This window comes from Amblyomma maculatum, chromosome 4, assembly GCF_055883805.1.
Source record: "Amblyomma maculatum isolate TAMU_Amacu chromosome 4, ASM5588380v1, whole genome shotgun sequence".
NCBI lineage: Eukaryota > Metazoa > Arthropoda > Arachnida > Ixodida > Ixodidae > Amblyomma > Amblyomma maculatum.
The window spans coordinates 19,332,237-19,352,466 of record NC_139347.1 but is presented as its reverse complement, the minus strand read 5'-3'; the positions used below and the strand labels follow the sequence as shown (position 1 = coordinate 19,352,466).

The 20,230-nt window shown below is 42.8% G+C and overlaps 2 protein-coding genes across 3 annotated transcripts in view; one reads left to right on the top strand and one right to left on the bottom strand.

Annotated features, from left to right (window-relative positions):
• LOC146190378 (nucleolar transcription factor 1-A-like) overlaps nt 1–7,193 on the top strand; it is a 33,395-nt gene extending 26,202 nt beyond the window's left edge. For both annotated transcript variants that reach the window (XM_084600860.1, XM_084600859.1), the window contains exons 13-15: nt 452–598; nt 1,625–1,996; nt 3,405–7,193. In XM_084600860.1, coding sequence (XP_084456986.1) covers nt 452–598; nt 1,625–1,996; nt 3,405–3,533 — 648 coding nt within the window. In that variant the 3' untranslated portion in view covers nt 3,534–7,193. The remainder of the gene's footprint in view (nt 1–451; nt 599–1,624; nt 1,997–3,404) is intronic.
• A 2,990-nt stretch (nt 7,194–10,183) lies between these two features.
• Tcs4 (Threonyl-carbamoyl synthesis 4) lies at nt 10,184–19,648 on the bottom strand. Its single transcript, XM_084600858.1, has 6 exons — nt 19,195–19,648; nt 18,635–18,734; nt 13,901–14,058; nt 12,609–12,738; nt 11,044–11,248; nt 10,184–10,661 (listed from the first exon to the last, which is right to left on the bottom strand). Exons 1-6 carry the CDS (start codon nt 19,419–19,421, stop codon nt 10,192–10,194), a joined length of 1,290 nt encoding a protein of 429 aa, XP_084456984.1. The 5' UTR covers nt 19,422–19,648; the 3' UTR covers nt 10,184–10,191.
• Between the last annotated feature and the right edge of the window lie 582 nt (nt 19,649–20,230).

Sequence of the window (20,230 nt, the reverse complement as noted above, 5' to 3'; positions counted from 1 at the left end):
AGTGTGCACTTATGAAAATCAGCTATATTTTGCTGACATGTAGTCACGTGGGGTACTACAGTGAAAGTAATAGGATTTCTCTGCTAGATAGTGCCTCAGTTGTTATTATGCGATGTTCAGTAACAAATTAAAATTGTAAAGCCTCTTTTCTTTGGTATTGTAGTGCTCAATCTGTACTATATGAGGCAAGGTCTTTTCGTCTCCACCATGATCTCATGACATATTTTGGCCAATGTTCTGTCCCTTTAACCTGTTGGTGTGCGTCTTCCTTGCACTTCTGTTGTTTGCTGTATGTTCAAGCCGGCACTTTTGACATCATACAGCTGCAACAACTAGTCCTACACGAAACTCTGCTCACTTATATAAGTGTCATGTTTTTTTACATGTGTTACCTTTACTTCAGCTGCTATGTTTTTGCTTTTATTTCCCCCTCATACTATGCTGCGTGTAGGGGCTCAGTCCTGAGGACCGGCTTGAGTATGATGCACGGCGAGCCAGAATGAAGGCCAAGCGCAAGGGTGGTGCAATCAAGGCTGCTGCCACCCGCAAAGAGAAAAGACGCAAAGCTGCTGCAGCTGCCGATGATGCCAAGGTCAAGGTAAGAGTGAACGTTGTTAATCACATCCATGCCTTGCACATGCACTGTGTGAGATTATTTACAAGTGACTTATCTTCAAGCACATGAGTTGCTAATTACATAAATGCCCACTGAACGAAATTAGTACAGCTTGACCTTGATAGTATGGCATGAGCTGTGCTATGTGCTGCTTCAGCCTGCAACTGGTTTCAGCCTCCATGCATTTATTCAAACCTCCACCAAAGATTCTCTGACGTTTTCAGATTGTTTTTGGCAAACCTCTCGGCTGAGTGGCATTTTCTGTGCCAGCGATTTCTAAATTTTTCGGTTGTATGAACTAAATAGATGTCATCGCAACCTTGCTTGTTTAACATGAGTTGCATGCTAGTCGATGTTCTCTGTGCATTTGCTGAGAGAAAAAAGAATTAGCTTTATTCCAGACAAATAGTATTAATAAAAGCTGTCAATTGCATTTGCTAGTTTAGCTAGTCAACATGTGCACCGGAAGTTTTATGACAGTGTCCACAATATCATACTATATCATAAACTTAGCTTCGGTTTCAGTTTTGCTGTTCGGTAATTGTTTTACTCATTCATTTGAAAAGCTATTGATCAGAACAAAGACACAGGTGCTTAAGAAAATTAAGAACTGGTTAACTCTGAAAGTCATCCAGAGTTGCCCTATAATGCCTGCGCCTGAGTTTCTGCTTCTGTGGTCTCTGGAAGGAATTGATTGTGCACAGTGGTAGGTCTGTTGATACATTGTGCATACAAACAGAAAGGCTGAGGGAGGCACTGGACATTTGTAGTGGATCAGAGCTGCATTCCAGTCTATGCATCAGGCTAGTGTAGCTGCAAACAAACATTTAGCTTATATCACTTCTCAGCCTTCTTCAAAAGCAAATAGGTGATAGGCGAGTAGCACTAAATGTCACGGTGCACCTTGTGCCCTCGTTATTGTTTCCTATTCCCCAGTTCTGCACTAGATGGAAGCACTCTGTGCCAGTCATGCTCCATTCGGTCTATTTACTGACTTCTGGTTCTCAGGAGGAGGATGCATCATCAGAGGAGAGCAGCTCTGAAGAATCCTCCGACGAAGATGAGGACGATGACGAGGAGGAGGAAGAGGAGGAGGAGGATGGCGATGAAGAAGGAGGTGGGGGGAAGCAAGTCAAGTCTGAGGAAGATGACTCGGACTCAAGTTCAGAAGAGGAAGAGGAAGAAGAGTCCGAGTCAGGCTCCTCAGACTCATCGAGCAGTGAAGACTCTGATGAACCATCGGCTCCAACGTTGCCGACTACAGTCCCCAAGCAACCACCGGCTGCGATCCTCAAGAAGCAGCAGATACCCATCATCAAAAAAGAGGAAGCGCCGAGCTTGCCAACAGCAGCAGCAGCACCTGCACCAGCAGTGGTCAAGGTGGGCCTGGCTTAATAGTGCAGTCGAAAGTGATATATGGAAGCCATTGCATGTGAATAAAGATCATTATCATTATTACTAATACATATGGGCAAGATTATATTGCTTTTGTCCATAACGTGCCAGTCTTCACACTGCAATATCTTTTTCTGGGTACCTGAAATAAAGATACAATTGTTACTATTAGAGCACTGACCTTTCTGTGGTACATAAAAGGAGTGTGCAGTTGAGCCTTTTTAACAGAATTACTATATGGTGGTTCTTTCTTTTGTTGTTCCTATGGGCATCAATGTAAAATCTACTTGCCATTTCTCAAAGAATTTTGTCTCTGTCTTCTAAATACATCCTCTGCATCTAGAAAGACGGTTAGCCTATTTTTCAGCAGAAAATATGAACAGTAGTATTACTTGCATGTTCAAAATTTCATACGAAGTACCACAATGGCTGTTAACTGTTGCATTGAAACTCCAGGATTTTGGAGACCAGAGTATCCATGTTGTTTATTTCAAGGGCCGATATAATGTTGTAAACACTAAAAGGTGAGGATATCACAGGTGATAAAAATTATCTGCATAAAAATGGTGACTGTTTGTGCCAGGCTAACTGTTTTGATTTTTTTTTTTTTTTTTTTTTTTTTGCACTTTTATTTTGGACTCTTTTTATGGGCAGTTTTGCTTGAGAACCTAAGTGTCCGTTTAAATGAGGTGTGACTGTATTTGTGGTAGCACTCGATAGTGCCATCCAATCGTGGTGATATAAGCAAAGTACGCGAAATGTTGCGCTCACCAAACCACTGCCCGTCTTTGCAAAGGCAAACCAAGTTTGCCAGCACATCAACCCCCTCGGGGACTCTCGTCAAAAGGGTACGACGTGATTGCCACACTGCTATTGACATGCAGCATCTTTGTTCGCTGCCAAGGTCTGCACTACAGACTGCAGTAACACCGGTGCAAAACTGAAGGATGCATGAGAAAGGCTAAAAACTCCTCTGTTTTTCTTTTTAAGCGAATTCTGACTGTGGAGAGAGGGCTTGTTACATGAGTACATGCATTATAGCAACTGAAGGTGAAGGTTCAAATCGTGTGTATTTTATTAGTGGCACCTTTGCTGAAAGCCACAGTGTCATGCAACGAATTATAATTAACAAATTTATCCACACCTGGGGCGGTGGAATATTGAAATTGTAAATTCGTTGATGTTAATTCTTCTACCACTGGAGTTCCTTTTCCACCTTTATAATTTTCTTGGCTCCCTGGTTTTACCACATCGTAAGCAGCAGCAACAACACTGGCCACTATACCAATAAATTGCATGCCATAACAGCACAGACTGGCTCCTTGTGAGCGTTGTGCATTCAGACAGAGCTTCTTTGATGCAGAATGTGACTGCAAGTTTCTGTCCTGCTCAGGTTGAACCCACCGTGAACCATGAAGAGGAAGAGGAGGATGACAGCAGTGAAAGTGACAGTGACACCAGCTCGGACAGTAGCGATGATGACGACGACGACTCCGATTCGGGCTCTGACAGCAAAGACTGAAGAACTGTATTGCCTTGTCTGTGCTGTCCTGTCACTGCCATTTCTTAGCAAGGGAAAGAATGGGATAACCTGCACATGAGTGTTGTGCTAAAGGATGCAGAGCAGGACAGAGATAGGCACCCTGTGTTGTACATTTGTGTAAGCCCGTCTTCCCCGGTTGCTACTGCTGCTGCTGCGCTCCCCATCAACTCATCTTAGCCGTGCGGACGTGGGCAGTGTTGTGATGCCTCTCTGTGCTCCAGAAGTGCCTGTGAGACTAACTGCAGTGGCCGTGCGATATCACAAGGAACAGCCTTGCTACAGTGGTGTGCTGGCTCAGACGTCTCATTTTGTCAGCGATTTGTTTCGACAGGCAGAAAGGAGAGCAGACTGCACGAAGTGCTGATGTCGTGCTGGCTTATAAAGACTTCCTTCCCATATCTTGTCTTGCTGACAGGTCCGCCAACCATTGTGAATGACTGCTAGCTGGTGCTTGTGTGTGCCTTCACCAGTCCGCAATGCGTGACTCATAATAATGAGGCCATTTAAGGACAGCGGAGATTGGCCTCTGGTGTCGGCACTTGGTGACAAATGTGTGTCCATGTCTCAGATTGAAGATGTGTGCAGCAAACATTACTGCATGCTGTTTTGCCAGGCCAACTAGACACTTCAGTTTGTGTCATGCAGGCCATCATCGACGTAATTATTTCCTGATCCTCTGTGCTTTTTGGCACTTTTTAGGCTAAAGGTTTTGTGTTTCCAGTTTAGGTTGCCGATTTCCCTCATTTGAATCCCTGAAGTGTTGCAACTGCTGGTAATTGCCCCGTGCTGACAGTCAACTTGTTCATGTTGCTGTGTGCATCTGTACAGCTCCGATTTTCATTTTATTATTTTTTTAACACTGAAACGAAAGGTTGTGTCTATCTGCTTACTGTACAAGTTCATGTTGTCTCAGCAAGAAAATGCTGCGCCGAGCCTCTGTTACTGAAATGCTTCCTATAACCTTCTTGCCAGGTTGCTAAAAAGTTGCTGCCCTTGTAGCCCTATGTATCCGGCTCACTGTTTACAAATGAAGGTCCATCGCCGCAGCATACTATAACTTCATCATACGCCACCATAAATCACAGTCATCGTTACATGTTGCACATTGAGTGTTTCTCTTTTGTTTCCTGCCTAACATTGGTTCCTTGCAACTGCACATCTTCAGTAATCTGCTCCTCCCATTGCTTCCTATTTGTTTGTATTGAAACCACTATTGTGAGCAGCATCCCTCACACCTTGTCTTGCTTGCAGCATAATGCGACAAATCCTGTGGCTTGACGTGTCAGTTCCATGTCAGCCAAGCAGTGCACAAAGCAGCCTCGCTGAAGGTGCACAAGAAGTGCATGCTAAATGACACCAGATGCATCCAACCATCTGCATTCAAGCCAACTGCTTTCAGCTGCAGCATTGCAAGACTTGTCAGCAAGCCCAGTTATGCGCACGACTAGCAGGCCTTGCTGTTTGTTGCCACCAAGTGTTAATCTCTTAATGACTGTGCTAAGTGCACATCAGTTCTCCACTAATTGTGGAGCACTCAGTGGAGAGAACAGTGCAGGCATTCAGGATTGCTTACTGCTATACACCAAACAGAATGAAACGGACAAGCAAGAGTGAAACGGAACATGACTTACAATACCTGCTCCAAAATTTAGCTATCACCTGGGCAGCAAATGCATTGTGTAAGCATAAGCAACCAATGCTTGTGAAATGGCAGTGAATACATGCTTGAAGAAGCTTCTATTACTATAGCATGTTTTGGAGAAGGTTGACATACACTGCATAACACTGGCTTCTTAAAATGCAGACTTTTCACATGGAGGCTGCAGCTACTACCGACTTCACAGCTGTGCCTTTGGTAAAGCAAGGCAAGCAAGGACTTTGTCTCTCAGATGCATATTCTGCCTTGCAGTGGCAGTCGTTCAGTTTTTACTTCCCTCTGAAAAATGTGCATGGTGTGATGCGATGTCAAGTCTTGACACCTGTTTGCAATTTCTTTGGTCATTTTAAAGGCAGCTAGCCAGGAGCTGCTGCAGGCTTGATCTGTGTTGAAGATATGGTGCCATGATACTTATGTAACACTTCTGAACATTTTTATCATTATTTAACGCAAGAATCTGTGATTTGGCAGCATTGTTGGCGAAGTACTATAAGTGGCGAGCAGCATTGGCCGTTTTTAGATAGGCAAGTTAACCCTCTTTGTGCTGGTCATACCTGCAGACGACCTTCTTATTTGTTATTTTTATATTTCGTGTATGTGTGTGCAGAGCTGCTGCACACAGGAAGGCAACATGTGCACAAGTGTCACGCAAGTGCAGTGACAAGTTTAACCCTCTAGCCCCCGTTTTCTTTTTTTTGCATTAGATTGCTTTGAGTACAAAAAGAAAAAAAGTATATTTTAACTAATGATTATTCGTATTGAGAGCAGCAATATTATGTAGATCTCTTATAAATTCGAGCATCTTTGTATTTAGAGCCTTGGCACCAGTAAAAAGTCATGATAATGTGAAAACGTTTTTTGTTTTTTTTTATTTATTGAAAGGACAGATTACCCATGAGTTGCTTTAGGAGCAAATGGGTGCCAACAGCAGAAAGTCCAAGTTGCTAAGTTTTCTCTCTGACGTGTTCTGGAACAGGCCAGAAAATGCTATGACCCTAAGTGAAAGAGTGATGTTTCTCATTTTTTGTAGGCTTGAGCACATCACAGCCCATGCTGCGATTTTTTTCAAGGACAGCACAGATGTTGGCGAGAGCAAATGTGGCTTCCAAAGATGTAGTACACTGTGGCAACTGTGTCGCGAGCGAATGCAGCACCAAGCCTAGAGCCAAAGCCATGTAATGGGCTGCCCATTACATGTTCACCATAACAGCCTGCCTATCAATTACTGCTCTGTGGCATGTGAAAGCAAAGGTCCGAGGGCATGTTGCCCTCTGCATTTGTTCTCATTCTATTCTCTTCTCGAAGTGGTAGGTTAACAGCCTCATTATGTTTTGTAACTGAAAACTTTGCATCTACAGATATAGTGCATGTACTCTACAGGGTCGGACACAGGAAATGTAAAAACTACTGTCCACTGCTGTGAGAGAGGGTTATTATTCTTTTCCTTTTCTTTTGAAGCCCCCATCAAAAGAATGCTGGCAAGCTGCATAATTTCTATGCGTGCAGTGGCCCTCTGCCACACCTCCTATCAGTGCACAAGAAGGCAGTTTTTATTTAGTTTAGGCTTGTATAGATATCCTCGTATGAAACAGATCACTCAGCGCAAGAGATGAGTTGCGTGCCTTCCTTAAGCCCCGGAGAGAGAGAGAAAGGTGCGATATGATGTGCCATGCTATTGTCTGTCCTAAGTGTATGTGCGCCGTGTGAATGTATACTTGTGCACATGCTGCCCGATTTCCTGAGGGACTTGTGCACAAAGCCCTTTGAGTCCCCTTCCCTGCCCTGGGCGTCCCGTTGATTCTTTTAATAGTGTTTCGCTCCAAGAGCTTGTACTAAAGTGCAGCTCATGCGTTGTGTAGGCACCCGTAACACAAACTGCCACCATCATTACTCCATCATCACCAACTAGTCTGTTTTTGCCTTAACTGGGACGCAAAAGGGTTGTTTTTTTTTTTTTCTTAAATAAAAGTGTTGCAGAACTGTTTTGTGCCTCCGTTTATTTCTCTCCTTTTTTTATAGGAGATTTTGTAACCATGCAAGTGGTGACGGCTTGGCTGTAACAATACATTACTGCAGTATGCTATTTAGCATAGAAACCACTCAGTGATGGTTAAAATTCCTGGATACAACTCCTTATAAACTAGGCAAGTTAAACAGCTGTACCACTCGAATACATAGTAACAGCATGCGTGACATGGTAAATGCTCGCCTTGGTAGCAAGAAGGTAGAAAGTTGGGTGAGTTGGTACGATTGAAAAAGTCCACTGCGCTAAAAAAACTACTAAACACATAAGAACAGGACAAACACTGACTGCAACTAAGTTTATTTTAACAAACACAAAATATATACAGAGAAACATGCACCTGTGCGGAACCGCCAGACAGTAAAAAAAAAAAAAATTACATTTCAAGTTTTATCTAGATATAAAAATCCACAGTCTGCTACTGCCTTTTTTTCTGATACAGTAGACCTCGTTCTCGTGTTAGCCTATCTCAATGACGGAAAAGAATGCTTGTTTGTGAGAACAGTGAGTAGCAGCCTTGTCCATGTTTGTTATTACCTTTCTTTTTTCTCTCGTTGCATTTCCTGCAATGTACAGCCGCGTGCCATGTATTGGCCTCGAGATCAAGTAGCGGCGAACCCTACCCAGTGTGGATGCGTGTTTGCGTCTCGTGCCAGTATAGTGCTAACAAGGAGTGATTTACGTGCGTGCGCGCGGCGTGTATGAGTTTTTTGTTTCTTTTGTGGCTCCTGTGCGCTTTTGCTTACCTCTCTGCTGCTTGCAAAATAAATGTGAACAGGCAATCACCCCACACTCCATTGAAAGAAAGAAATACTTGTCGATATCGAGTACATGTCATGTTGAATAAGGGCATCATCAGTCATTGTCTTTGGCTTTTTGAGATTCCTTGACACAGCGCCTCAGACGAAGTGGTGCTGTCGTTAGGCGCCATGTCAAAGAAAAACATGTCGCTGCTGTTAATACAACTTAATGCAAACGCTCAGAAATCGTATATTCCCGTTTTTGCTTAGAATACCACAGCTACTGAAGCATGCGACCGCAGACTGCTGCATAGAAGAATGCAGTTGGAACAGCCCACTCTGTGCCTTCTGTACGCATGATCAAGTTGTTTGAGTACCATCTTCTAATTCTTCTAAATTTTCTTTTTTTGCTGTTAAATCTTCGTCGCAGTGCCTCAGTGGTAGGGCACTCAACTGCAGTGTTTGAGAATGAGGGGTTCAATCGCGGCCGCTTCGCAAGGCGCTCCTCTGCTATGGGATTTGACTGCACGTTAATTATACCACGTGGTCAACGACACCGAAGGCCGGCACTACATTCTCCGAAATAGCCGACTTCGCTGCGCATCCGCAACTGTGGTAGTGAGCAATTTTGCTTTACAGAAATGCTCGAACGTCTGAGAAACATGTCTTCTCGGCACCTAGCTGTTACACTAAATATTACATAATACACCTAGTCAATGTATACAACACTGGTAGCCCATTAAAATCATTAGAATCCCTTTTTGTCTAAGTGCTGTCTTCTGGACAAACTCATTTCTGACAAGGGGATTAAAATAGCTTTATTGCGGCTTAACTATCAGTGTTTAGTTTGGGAATAAATACTTTTTTATAAGGATGTAAAAAAAGCGTACATGCAGTTTTTTACGATGTCTTCGCAGCGACTGATTCGTAGCTTGCACTTCAACATTACTGAAAATTAATTGCTGATAGTCTTAAATTTTATCAAATGTGTAAAAGTTCTCCCACATGATGAAATTTATTAGAATTGTAAAACAAATAGTTACATTACTAATTCACCATTTATCAACATCACACAAATCATAAATTCCTTATACTTTCCTCGATTTCGAAAAGTCATTTAAAGTCATTGGCACAGTGCTACACTATCTACACTAGCTACACTGGCCGCAACAAGCATACGCCTGGTTGTGAGCTCTGCAAACGTAATCCACTCGGGGCTTACACGTGAACTGTCAGCTTTCCTGAGAGGCGAAGTTTCCTGTACAGTGTCGGCATAATCTAATTTTGGGGGGACACTTGTGCCTAGTCTAGCCAGAGCTGAGGTGCACTCAGTATACGGCAACCCGCCAGGCAGTACACTGTCAGTGCTACATTTAACCTGCTTAATCCTCGGGTCAAGTATGATATAATGAACCAGGCTGTGTTGATTCATTCTAAAGTACTGCAGGTCAGAGCACGTATCTGCGTAGGCTTGACACTAAATTTGCCTGTCTCACTCGTATAAGACAGGCGCACGCTGTTGAAAAGGCGATAAGAAAAACAAAGCTGTCATTAGGCAAGTGGTACACTTCAGGCCCGTGAGTGAGGTACAGTGCAAAAGTGTGCAAAAAGATGCCAGTAAATCTAAAAGACAGGTGGTTCCGTGCCTTGTTTTCCTAAAGTATGCGCTCCTTTTCTACACCATTGGCCAAACCCATTTTTTTTTCTGCAATATTGGAACGCTGTAAACAGTAAATTGTTACTTCATTGCAGAAGGCACATTTTTATTGCCCACAAACCTGCCATAAACTCGTAAGCAGATCTACGCTGCGTGTGTTTCTGAGAGCGCCGCCGGCTGCCGATCCACACTATCGAAGTGATGGTGGCGCCCCCTCTAGGTCGATCTCACGGCGTGAAATTAGCCAGGCCATATAGTCCAAATACCGGAGCTGTTGTAATGCTATATAGCTTGACTTTAGCTAAAGAGAACACAATTGTCACTTCCTGGCACTGTGCTGTATAATGACTATGCCAATTTGATCTCAATGGCAAATTGGTCAAAAAGCACCATGGCTAATGCATCTGTTCTGCTTGAGGTGGGGTCAAGGACCCAACATCCCAAGCATTTCACTCCATAGAAGCCAAGCACCTGCCTAGAAGAAAGGTAGTGGAACTGGGGAATGTGCTGAATGCATGAGTAAATTTTCAAAGTAAAAAAGGAACCCACATGAAAAGCTTTCAACCAATCGTAAGTTTAATCTTTCTAAGTTTGATGGATGCTTTTGCAACTGACTGCGAGATGTCTGTTCCCAGTGCGCATCTGGGCTCAACCTTGAGTGCACCGAGGTCTTCAACAGCTGGCACTGCAGAAGCCCTGTAGCGTTCAAGTCCATTCCATGCAATCATGAGTCCATTGTCTGAGCAGAGATTGGCTGGTGTTGCCACAAACCTAGCACCGAGTTGGTTACAGAGCTGTGCAAGAGCATCCCGCAGAGCACTGTTACATGCCACACCACCTGCAACCACCAGCGTTGGAAGCGCCTCTTCCCCTTGCACTACTTCTTTGGACTGAAGTGGCGGCAGCAACCCCTCGCTTGTGCAGAACTCTAGCGCTCTCTGGCTACGCCGTACCAAGTGGTGTACCATGGCCCGTTGCGCTGATGCGCAGACGTCATGCAGTTCAGGAACCAGGCCATCTGCCTCTATACCTGCCATATTTAGAGAAGAAAACCGTAAAAAAAACTAAATGCCACTTGTATCAGCCATTTTCTTATACCTCTAAAAAAGCCTGCCAATTTTCTCTGAAACGTTTGGAAAATGCCAGCAGTTTGGAATTTCCTGCCAAGGCTTTTGACTGCTTTCACAGCAGAGCCAACACCACTGCTCTGGAGAATATTTGCACAAGTTGCTTTTGGTTGTTTAACACTTTTGCATCGGCTGGCCTAGTGGCTGCTATTAGAAAGTCCCACAGTACTGTCACACATACAGCCTTGTGAAAGTCCCAAAAAGGGTTCTGCACAATTTGCTATTGCACTTAGCGTATTCTGCAAGAAGGTACCGTTTAGGATGACAAACTAGTCACAAACTCACCATGCTGCTCTTCAAGACGCAGGATTTCTCGGTAAACAGAGTTTTTGAGGCCCGAGAATGAGAAATCACAGGTGCGGTAATCTGTCAAAGGTTCTGGGAACGGAAACGCTAGAGGGTTGGCCCCTCGTGCCAGTAATTCTACTGCAGCACCCCCGCTGATAAGGCGGCATTCCGGCAGGTTGTGTAGCTTTAGTCGACGTGCAACCTGCAGTGCATATGATGCAAATTATGACAGTTCCACAATTAACACACCAATCACTCGTAGGAATCTACCCAAGCACAGGCATGCGACTGCATATACGAAAGCTATAAATGCTTAAGATTTTTCTATTGCGATAGCAATACTGCACCAGGTTTCGAGCTGTCACACGGTCCCGGCGGAGGCCACGCTTGACCTTGAACAGCCGAGGAGGAGGAAAAGAAGACTGGCAACTTACGCTCTCGCGTTATACTTTTAAAGAATAAGCTTAAGTGTCCCCAATAATGTAGCACCTTACACTGATAGGGTGTGATAGGAGAATAATGTAGCAGGCAAAAGAAGCTTCTGCCTTTGCTATCGCAATTCTAATAGGGTTAACCAAAATTAAACCACAACTAATTTTTTTATTTTTGAAGGAGCTGTATCGTGAGAAAAACAGGCACATGAGAAGGATACAGGATGAGCGCCAACTTTACAAAGAAAAAAAAAAAAAGACTAAAAACCTAATGAAGTGCTCAAGGAATTAAAAGTGCGTGCCCAGCTATTCGCTGATACATTCTACTAGATAAACACAACCAAGAAAAACTGGGCTAAAAACAATCGGAGAAGCTAGCACAGATAAAATAGAGGAAAGGCCTCCACATACTAACGCAAAATTAAAGATGCTACTTAGCAATTTCTCATCCCGATACATTCTCCTTCCAGATGAACAGTTGGTGTGATGATGACGCAGTTATCACTCCCCATCCTATTAATGAATAATGCCCCGAGAACCTCCTTGAACAGCTGTTATTTCAAGCGATGAACAACTTTAGTTTTTCGTAAAAGCAGGTGGCATTCACAACCTATACAATAGTAGACAGCTTGTTAGACTTGGATTAATTAAAAGAAGAGCGTATTCCTTTACTCTTTCTTGAGGCAATGACCTGCCTGCCTTATATTTTTGAGGCGTCGTGAAAACCACATCAGAACCAAACTTTGCCACGCTTTCCATATTGTGACATAAGGCACCCCATCGTATTTCTTTTTCTGCTTGTGTTCCATGCGAACAGCTTCTCTAGAGCCTTCATTTCTTGTTTTTGAAACTTACTTGATTCAAGTTTTGGAAACCAGGATGAATGATTCAAAAATTTTTAGCTATCTTGTGCTTACTGGCGTTGCTAAACAATTGGTACAGAAGATAAGTTGGAATCTCAAGTGGACTTGTACAGTGTCACCTGACAGTAGCGACAATTCGTGCACATGATATAAATAACACGTTCCTGATGCTCTTGTTATTTACAGCAATACAGCGTTCGCAATGTGGATATTGCACCGAGAAGTGTCTTGCATTACGTATGACATATGGAACATGAGTTGTACGTACCTTGTCCATGGCCTCCCCTGGAGCATCATCCAAAGTTTTTCCTAAGAGTAAAAAATTGTCAATGGCACGCACAACGGCCAGCTGGCAATGGCCTCCTGAAACTAGTAGCACCAGGTAGGGAAAGTCCACCCTGCAAGATTCACCCAGCGTCATTGTTTGTTTGCAGTGTAGACAGTACAAAGGTAGTGAAAAAAATTGTGAATTTCCGACAAACAAAAGGTGCAGCTTTCTTTTTTTTTTTTCTGTACATTCCCAAGTTAGTTAATATCATAATACTTATGTCAGTTCCAAACAACACACCCCTATTAAAGGATTGGGTGAATGAGTATGTCATATGTTACAAGAGCTTACAAGAGAAACTAAGCTCTTAGTTTCTTCAGACGCAGCCCGCAGAATGCTATGTAAGTAACTGATATGCTTTGACTGCAACATGCCAAACATAAGCAAGGACAGAGATACATACTTGTACTATTAGTCTGGCATAATTTGATTTATAGGATTTGACATTCCAAAGCTACTTGGGCTATGAAGGACATCGTAATAGAAGGCTGCATATAAATTTGCAGATCTGAGGTTCTTTAACGAGCACTGGTATCGCATAGTACACGGGCATACTGCATTTCACTGAAAGCGGGTTTGATCCAGGCCACCATGGCCTGAATCACCCAGCTCAGTATTCACCCAAGCCACTGAACCATAACAATGCATCTTTAACAGTTTCCACTCCTCAACATCTAAATTATAATCCGATATGATATTCCTATCCATATTAAATGAATATGAATATCACATTAATGTGGATTACAATGAAGACATTGAAAAATGTCTATCTCGATGTACAAAAGCAGTTTCTTTGGGAATGCACAGTCAGCAATGGTAGATGTGATATATGAGATGAGACAAGTTAACATTCCGGCTGGTACAGTTAGGTAGCCCATTATAACATATGCAATATATAACACAACAATATTATATTGTGTGTGTGCGCGTGTGGGCACGTGCGTGCACATTATTATTATTATTATTATTATTATTATTATTATTATTATTATTATTATTATTATTATTATTATTATTATTATTATTATTATTATTATTATTATAATAAGCTTCTTGAGCACACCCTTTGTCAAATTATGCACCCTAAGGGGTTTGCTTATGAGCCGTGCTATGTGGTTTGTTAGGTACATATCGATAGAGCTGCCAATCTCTTGAAGGAGAGAGGAGCTTTAGTCCTCCATATAACACTTGATATTCCACAGCAGCTGTCTGCTGACTGCAGTGGCACTTGCCTATGCTGGAGTCGGACAGCAGTTGCGTGGGCCTCCATGTGGTGCACAGGAATGAGCGGCTTGCGGTACTTGCGCGCCAGCTCAACAGCGTGGTCTAAACCCACGCGCAGGGACAGTGACATGCCAGGACGATTTGTTACTGCAATGGCTGTTATCTCCTGCAAGGCCCAGACAAACAGATTTACATAGCCTCAGCATATGCACTGTGGGAAGCATGCACCAAACTAATGTGTGATGACTTTCACTCTAACACAGAGCTGGTAGATGGGTGCTTTTGAAGTGCTGCTTGTAACACCAGACACTACAAGTATTCAGAGCCTACTTATTCCTTATGCTGAAAGTTGTCCACTGACAAAGTGATCAAGCTACCAAACAGCCTAATTCAATACCATGTGCGCTGGGTGAAATTGATTCATGTAAGCTGCAGCAAAGCTTGCAACTGCTCTTCAGTGCATACAACATAACAGGGACACTAGACACCAACTGGCAGCCAAAAACTGTGTATGTGTTTCTCAATAAAATTGAATTACAAGCCAGTACTATTATCATTTACCATTCCACAATTTGTACCATACTGTCCCCATCACTTACACTGAACCATTAAAAGAAAAGCATTTTTGTTTTTGTTTTTTCAAGCAAATACTAGTCTACAAGGTGCCCAATCAATGCTGCTGCCAAAATGTGTCAAAACTAATCTGCTATTCCTGGTGCTGCAAAGACGAAAACTAAGCAGGAGAGTGATGTTTACTGTGTGGGGACTTGATAACATATAAGCACAATAGCATGTAACAGCACTGCTTTTGAAGTGCAAGCTTCACGACCTCACCTCAGGCCAAAGTGGCAGCTCATGTTTGACCTTCAGTGAGCCAGAGGACAAAGTCAAGCTACAAGCGAAGACCACCACCACCCATATGGTGTTGCAGCACCTTTGACCTTTAATTGGAAGTGTAGCTATAAGCAAAGAGCAAAGCGACACTTTAAGAAAACAAAACTGTCTCCTCCGGGAATCGAATTACTACTATCTCTCCGAGCCCCAGCCGAACGCGCAAAGCACTACTCCATAAACAAATCGTAATTTTGAGTATGCTGAGCATGAGTATGTTAGTAGAAATGATAATAACAACACAGTTAGTGATCATGTAGCAATGATAATGCCAATGCAGTTAGCGATAATAATATTGATGGTAATAATGTTGATGACGACAGAGCATTTAGTTGATAATGATGATAGTATCGATAGTCAGGATGATGATGAGTAATAACACAGTTAGTGATCATGTAGCAATGATAATGCCAATGCAGTTAGCGATAATAATATTGATGGTAATAATGTTGATGACGACAGAGCATTTAGTTGATAATGATGATAGTACTGATAGTCAGGATGATGATGAGTAATAAGAAATATAACCAAGCCTAATGAAGCTTCCACTCTGTCTGGGGTGAGCAGGTTTAAACCACAGCCATTTTTTGTATCAAAAAGGTAACAAATGTTGCCTTGCAGTTTGTTTAAATATCTTGCACAAAGACAAACTGTACATTTTAAATGTAAACGAATAGCCACAAGGACACCCACCATATCCCTGTTTCCTTCTTCCACCACGCAGGATCATTCATTTTTGATGCAGGATTATGTTCAGTACCATAAAAATACTAACAGACATTTTTAAGACACACAGGTCACATAAGAAATAACTTCACGACAGCCTAGGCATGCAGCATGAAATTGAGATGGCTGCTGCGTAGATCACGTGTTGATGTATAAACTGCTCTGGAGATGTCACACATGCATACTCAGCCTGAGGAAATTCAGTTTCTTGTTGGCTCAGCATCTCAAATCTCTGAATGCTTATGCCTCTTTGTAACAAGACTTTTAAACAAAGGTAACCGACAGCAGGAACAGGTTCCCTGTTTTCGATTACAAGAATGCTATGCACTAAATATTGAAGAGATTCACACTGGAATAATATATGCTTGCTTCAGGACCAGCTGGCTTCAACGGCTGGATACAACTTAAGAAAAAGAAGTGGCAGATAGCCCTCAAAATAGGCCCTTTAACCAATCATGGACCAATCCTCATGGCGCAGAACTTAATCCATTTAAGAAGTAGTGAACCATCCTCTCATCTGTTATACCATGCATTGCCCTGCCAGCAAGTCCAAGGGAATTATTAAGAGAATCAGTCTATGCCATTAGCTGCAGGATGGCTCTTTGAGGGGCAAAGGCCATTTTCTTACCTTACTACTGCTCGCATCACTTCAGGTCGCGTTATTCTGACACATCAGCTGCACTTGACTGCCGCAATACAACTTTATACCTTCATTCCACAATATACACTGTGGTTTGTGAACCAGCATGGTCGGACCACTTAGCATCACCATTCATATAAAAATTTGTGGACCACCTATGTGATGCAGGGAGTTCGAAGTGGTATCAAACAATTCAGTGTGTTACGGAACACAAAATTACCAGTCAAAGCCTATAGTTTATGCTAGGGATTCGTACCAACGACCTTTGTCATCCCATACCATACCATCCATGAACCTTTGTGCGCCACACACCAGCTACAGTGGCGAAGAGGAGTGGAGACAGTACTCCAGGCAGCCTCCACAGGAACGTTGTTCTTCGGGTGGTGCAAAGGAAAGGCGCAATATCTGTCACACTTCTGGGTGAACATCTGAACAGTGCCACAAGGGAGGCAAGAAAGGGACTAAAAGAAGATAGGGAGAAAGAGCTGCTATAGTGGAGGGCTCGGGAATAATCAGCATTTGGTTCTAATGCAAAATCTGGTTGCGAAGCTTACCAAGCGCAGAGGTAAGCCAAGCTTTAAGCATCAGCAGCGACTGTCACTGCAGCCAATGGCCAATGCTCATGAAACTTCGTTCAAGAATAGTTGAACCTCTACAATTCTTTCTTGAGTTGCATCCAACTATAGCAACTACATATACAGTCAAGTGGGCACCTATCAGAAGATTAGGTAGTTGTAAGTAGCGATCCAGCATAAAATTTCTATTTCAAATACACAGAGAAATAGTCCATATCACAAACATTTCACAAAGTATGATCAACAGGAAAAGTCCCATCTTCATTACTTTTGCAGGAGAGACTTTCTACCAGAGAACTCTGTGAATCAAAAAAATTAACCAGTCCATATTTTTTCAAGAGTTGAGAACAGCTCTGCAGTTTTAAGCTAGCATGATGCAACAAGAAGAATGTGCCCATGTTCTGAGTGTTATGACACAGTTTACTCAGCACAAGGGCAACTTGTTTTTAGAAATGTGTAGGTGAACTGCACATTTATTTGCAAATACTAGTGTTTCCACATCAGAAAGCTTACATACAGTAATGAACAAATGAATGTACTGTCTTTAATACTGGTGCAAGTGGTATCTAACCCATTTAAAAGCTTTGTTTATCAAGCTTATAAGAGCGCCCCCCTTTTTTTTTTTGTAATTCTGTTAGCTCAAAGAGCACTCCAACATTACATATAGAACACTGTGTATCGTTTGAATGTTCAAAGCTGGGTAATATTAGCATTCTCTACTGCTTACAACTGTCTCTGCAACAAATGTAGGCAGCACTTATTTTCTCATTAGTTCTGTTACTCAGCATGTTTTAATTTGCTGATCCCAGCTGGCTGGGCTTGGCAGACTGCAGTTTGTACTTAAATGAATGCAACTCTGTATTGACTTTACTGTGCCCCATTTTCAGGAATACAGAGCTCAGTGGAGCCAAAGCAAACTTAATTGACAGCAATGCTCAATGGCTTGCCTTCTTTCCAGACAGTGAAAGTTTCACTTATGAAATAATCCGAGTACTGTTCTGTAATAAGCGCCACAAAATATTTGCATATTATTTCAGTCAAAGAGCATCATAGATGCAAAACTTCAGATGGGGTAACTGCGAAATCATATACATTTATGCTAAGTTTATTTCTGCTGCTCTAAATGACATTGACCTATCTACTGCAAGCTTATATTTAAAAAAAAAAAAAAAGAGCGAAGCCACTAATTGAAAAGTATTTCATGCAACACCTGCCTTGCCAGACAAACTATGTACAAATTTACACTTTTTTTTCACATTCAAAGTAAGAGCTCAGTGATAGAAATAGATAAAAAAACAAGGTGTCAAGCTCCAGCATCACTATTAATTGATGGGGGTTAAAGGGTGCAGTGTGCCCCACCACTAAATGGCTCAACTGAAAAATTATGTCGGTTGAATTATGACAGCCCTCAAACTGATGCGATACAGCACTTCTAGAACTGCTTTCCAGGTCTTTAAATAACAAACTTAAAACCTATTTAATTAATGACAACTTTGAAAAACTGAACTGAAAAGCCAGGAACAAATCAAGCTGCACATGGTAATTAAGGTGAAAGCAATAAGTCTCAATAGCTGTGCACCTTTGTCATGACGTGGCCTAAGAGGGAAGGTGAAGTGAAGCGAACAAGGACTGAAGGAGTGTCTCAACCCACAAACCAACTTCTCAACAAGAGGGCTTATGTTTGTATGGGCGGGAAAGTTAGTTCTAAACTCCACCTTTTGAGAACACACACATAAAAAGACAAGGAACGTTTCTGGCAGATGTTTATTCTATATAAAACGCATATCCCTCTGCTAATGTGGATGGTGTTCATAATCCTCATCGATTTTTTTAATCCTCCAAAAAGCATACGCGTTTCTTAAATGACTAAAAGGCTAAAGCATTATTCAGAGAAAGAGCTTTGTTGTTACCTCGAGTGAGACATCGCAATGCCGGAGGGCGTCCTCAGTGACTCTAGCGATGTTTGCCTTGTGCATGTCCCTTGCGATGGGAGGAATTATGCCACCATACCTGCAAAGACGTTCGTTGAAATGAGCATCTCTCTCTACACTTCATTCGAAAAAAATTATACAAAAGTTCATAAAAATGTTGCGAAATATGTTAACTAGCTGAGTGTACGCAAGCGAGTATATATGTTACTCATTTAAGGTTAGCAGCACAAGAAAAAATTATCAATGATGCCCAAAATAAGGTTAAAGCAGCAATTGAAATGTTTCAGGGGCGCCAGGTGCTGAGAGGCGCGAACTATATTAGCCGCAGGACGGCATGACTGGTACACACGTTCTTTCTCTTGAGCATTACGCACGTGCCTGTAAAAACGCGCAGAAAGTACGCGTCCATACATGAGGATGAACGTTGACCCAACCTCATAAGGTGCGTTTGCTCCATGCCTTCTAGGGAGTTTCCGATGCATTAAGCATACACAGTAGCAGTGTTTTGCTCACGCGCTGAGGATGAACTACGGACTCACTCAATGTGTTTAGCCAGCTGAGAGTGAGCAGCTTCGCCGAGGATGTTTCCTTCGCTGTCGACGATGCCAACAGCCGTGTCGTCACAACTCGTCTCGATGCCCAGGATTACTGATCTTGCATTTGTACTGTACTTATGGCAATATTCGAGCTGATTTGATTGCAGCAACGTTCGCATTGAAGTGCCACGGCCAATGAGCAGCAAACATTGCAGCTTTCGACCCAGCATCGTACACGTGAGATCGACGACGAAGCCCGTACAAATTCGTTGTCGTTCGGGCACAACGCAAGCGGCTAAGCAAACGTCTTAGCAACGTTTATACGACTAGTTTTTCAACGAAAATGATACAACTATAACAAACAACGTTATAAATCCGCATTATGACATCGACGCGCTACGCCAGTCGCACAATGCAGCTGCAATCGCCATGGCGCGTCCATAGCAACGGCCGCGGTCGCTAAGCAGCCAGATATGCGGTCCGGTTTCAACCAAAATTAAACCAGAAAAAGCTAGCGCGTAATTTTCGCTTGGCGAGGAATAAGTGGCTTAAAATAAAACTATGTTCATGTTTAAAGCGCGAGAAATAAAGTTACAAAATCACAAAATTATGTCAGCCTCGAAAGCGCGGCCTTTTTGAAAGCGTAACGAAATGGTAACCTTCCTCACTCTCTTTCCTACATCCGCAGCCCAAATGTGGTTGAACAAAAGATCGTCCTACGCCTGGCGGAGGAGGCTTACTCCAAGACCTTCTCTGCGGCCACGGCGCAGGAGAGCCGGCAAGGAGGCCCTCCCCCTGGCTGAGCCCCTGCCCCGAGTTCCATGTCGGTGTAAATAAGATCTTCTCACTCACTCACATTCCTCACACTCGGCAAATCACAACAAACACTACTCAGAAAACTTCAGACAAATACGTGCTTTAATCCACATAAATTAGCAAAATGGTATCCAGGCGAATACAGTCCCTCATGTTCCCTCTGCGGTGATCCAGAGCACATAATGTTTAAATATGAATCCATGCAACCGCCGGAGGGCCTGCA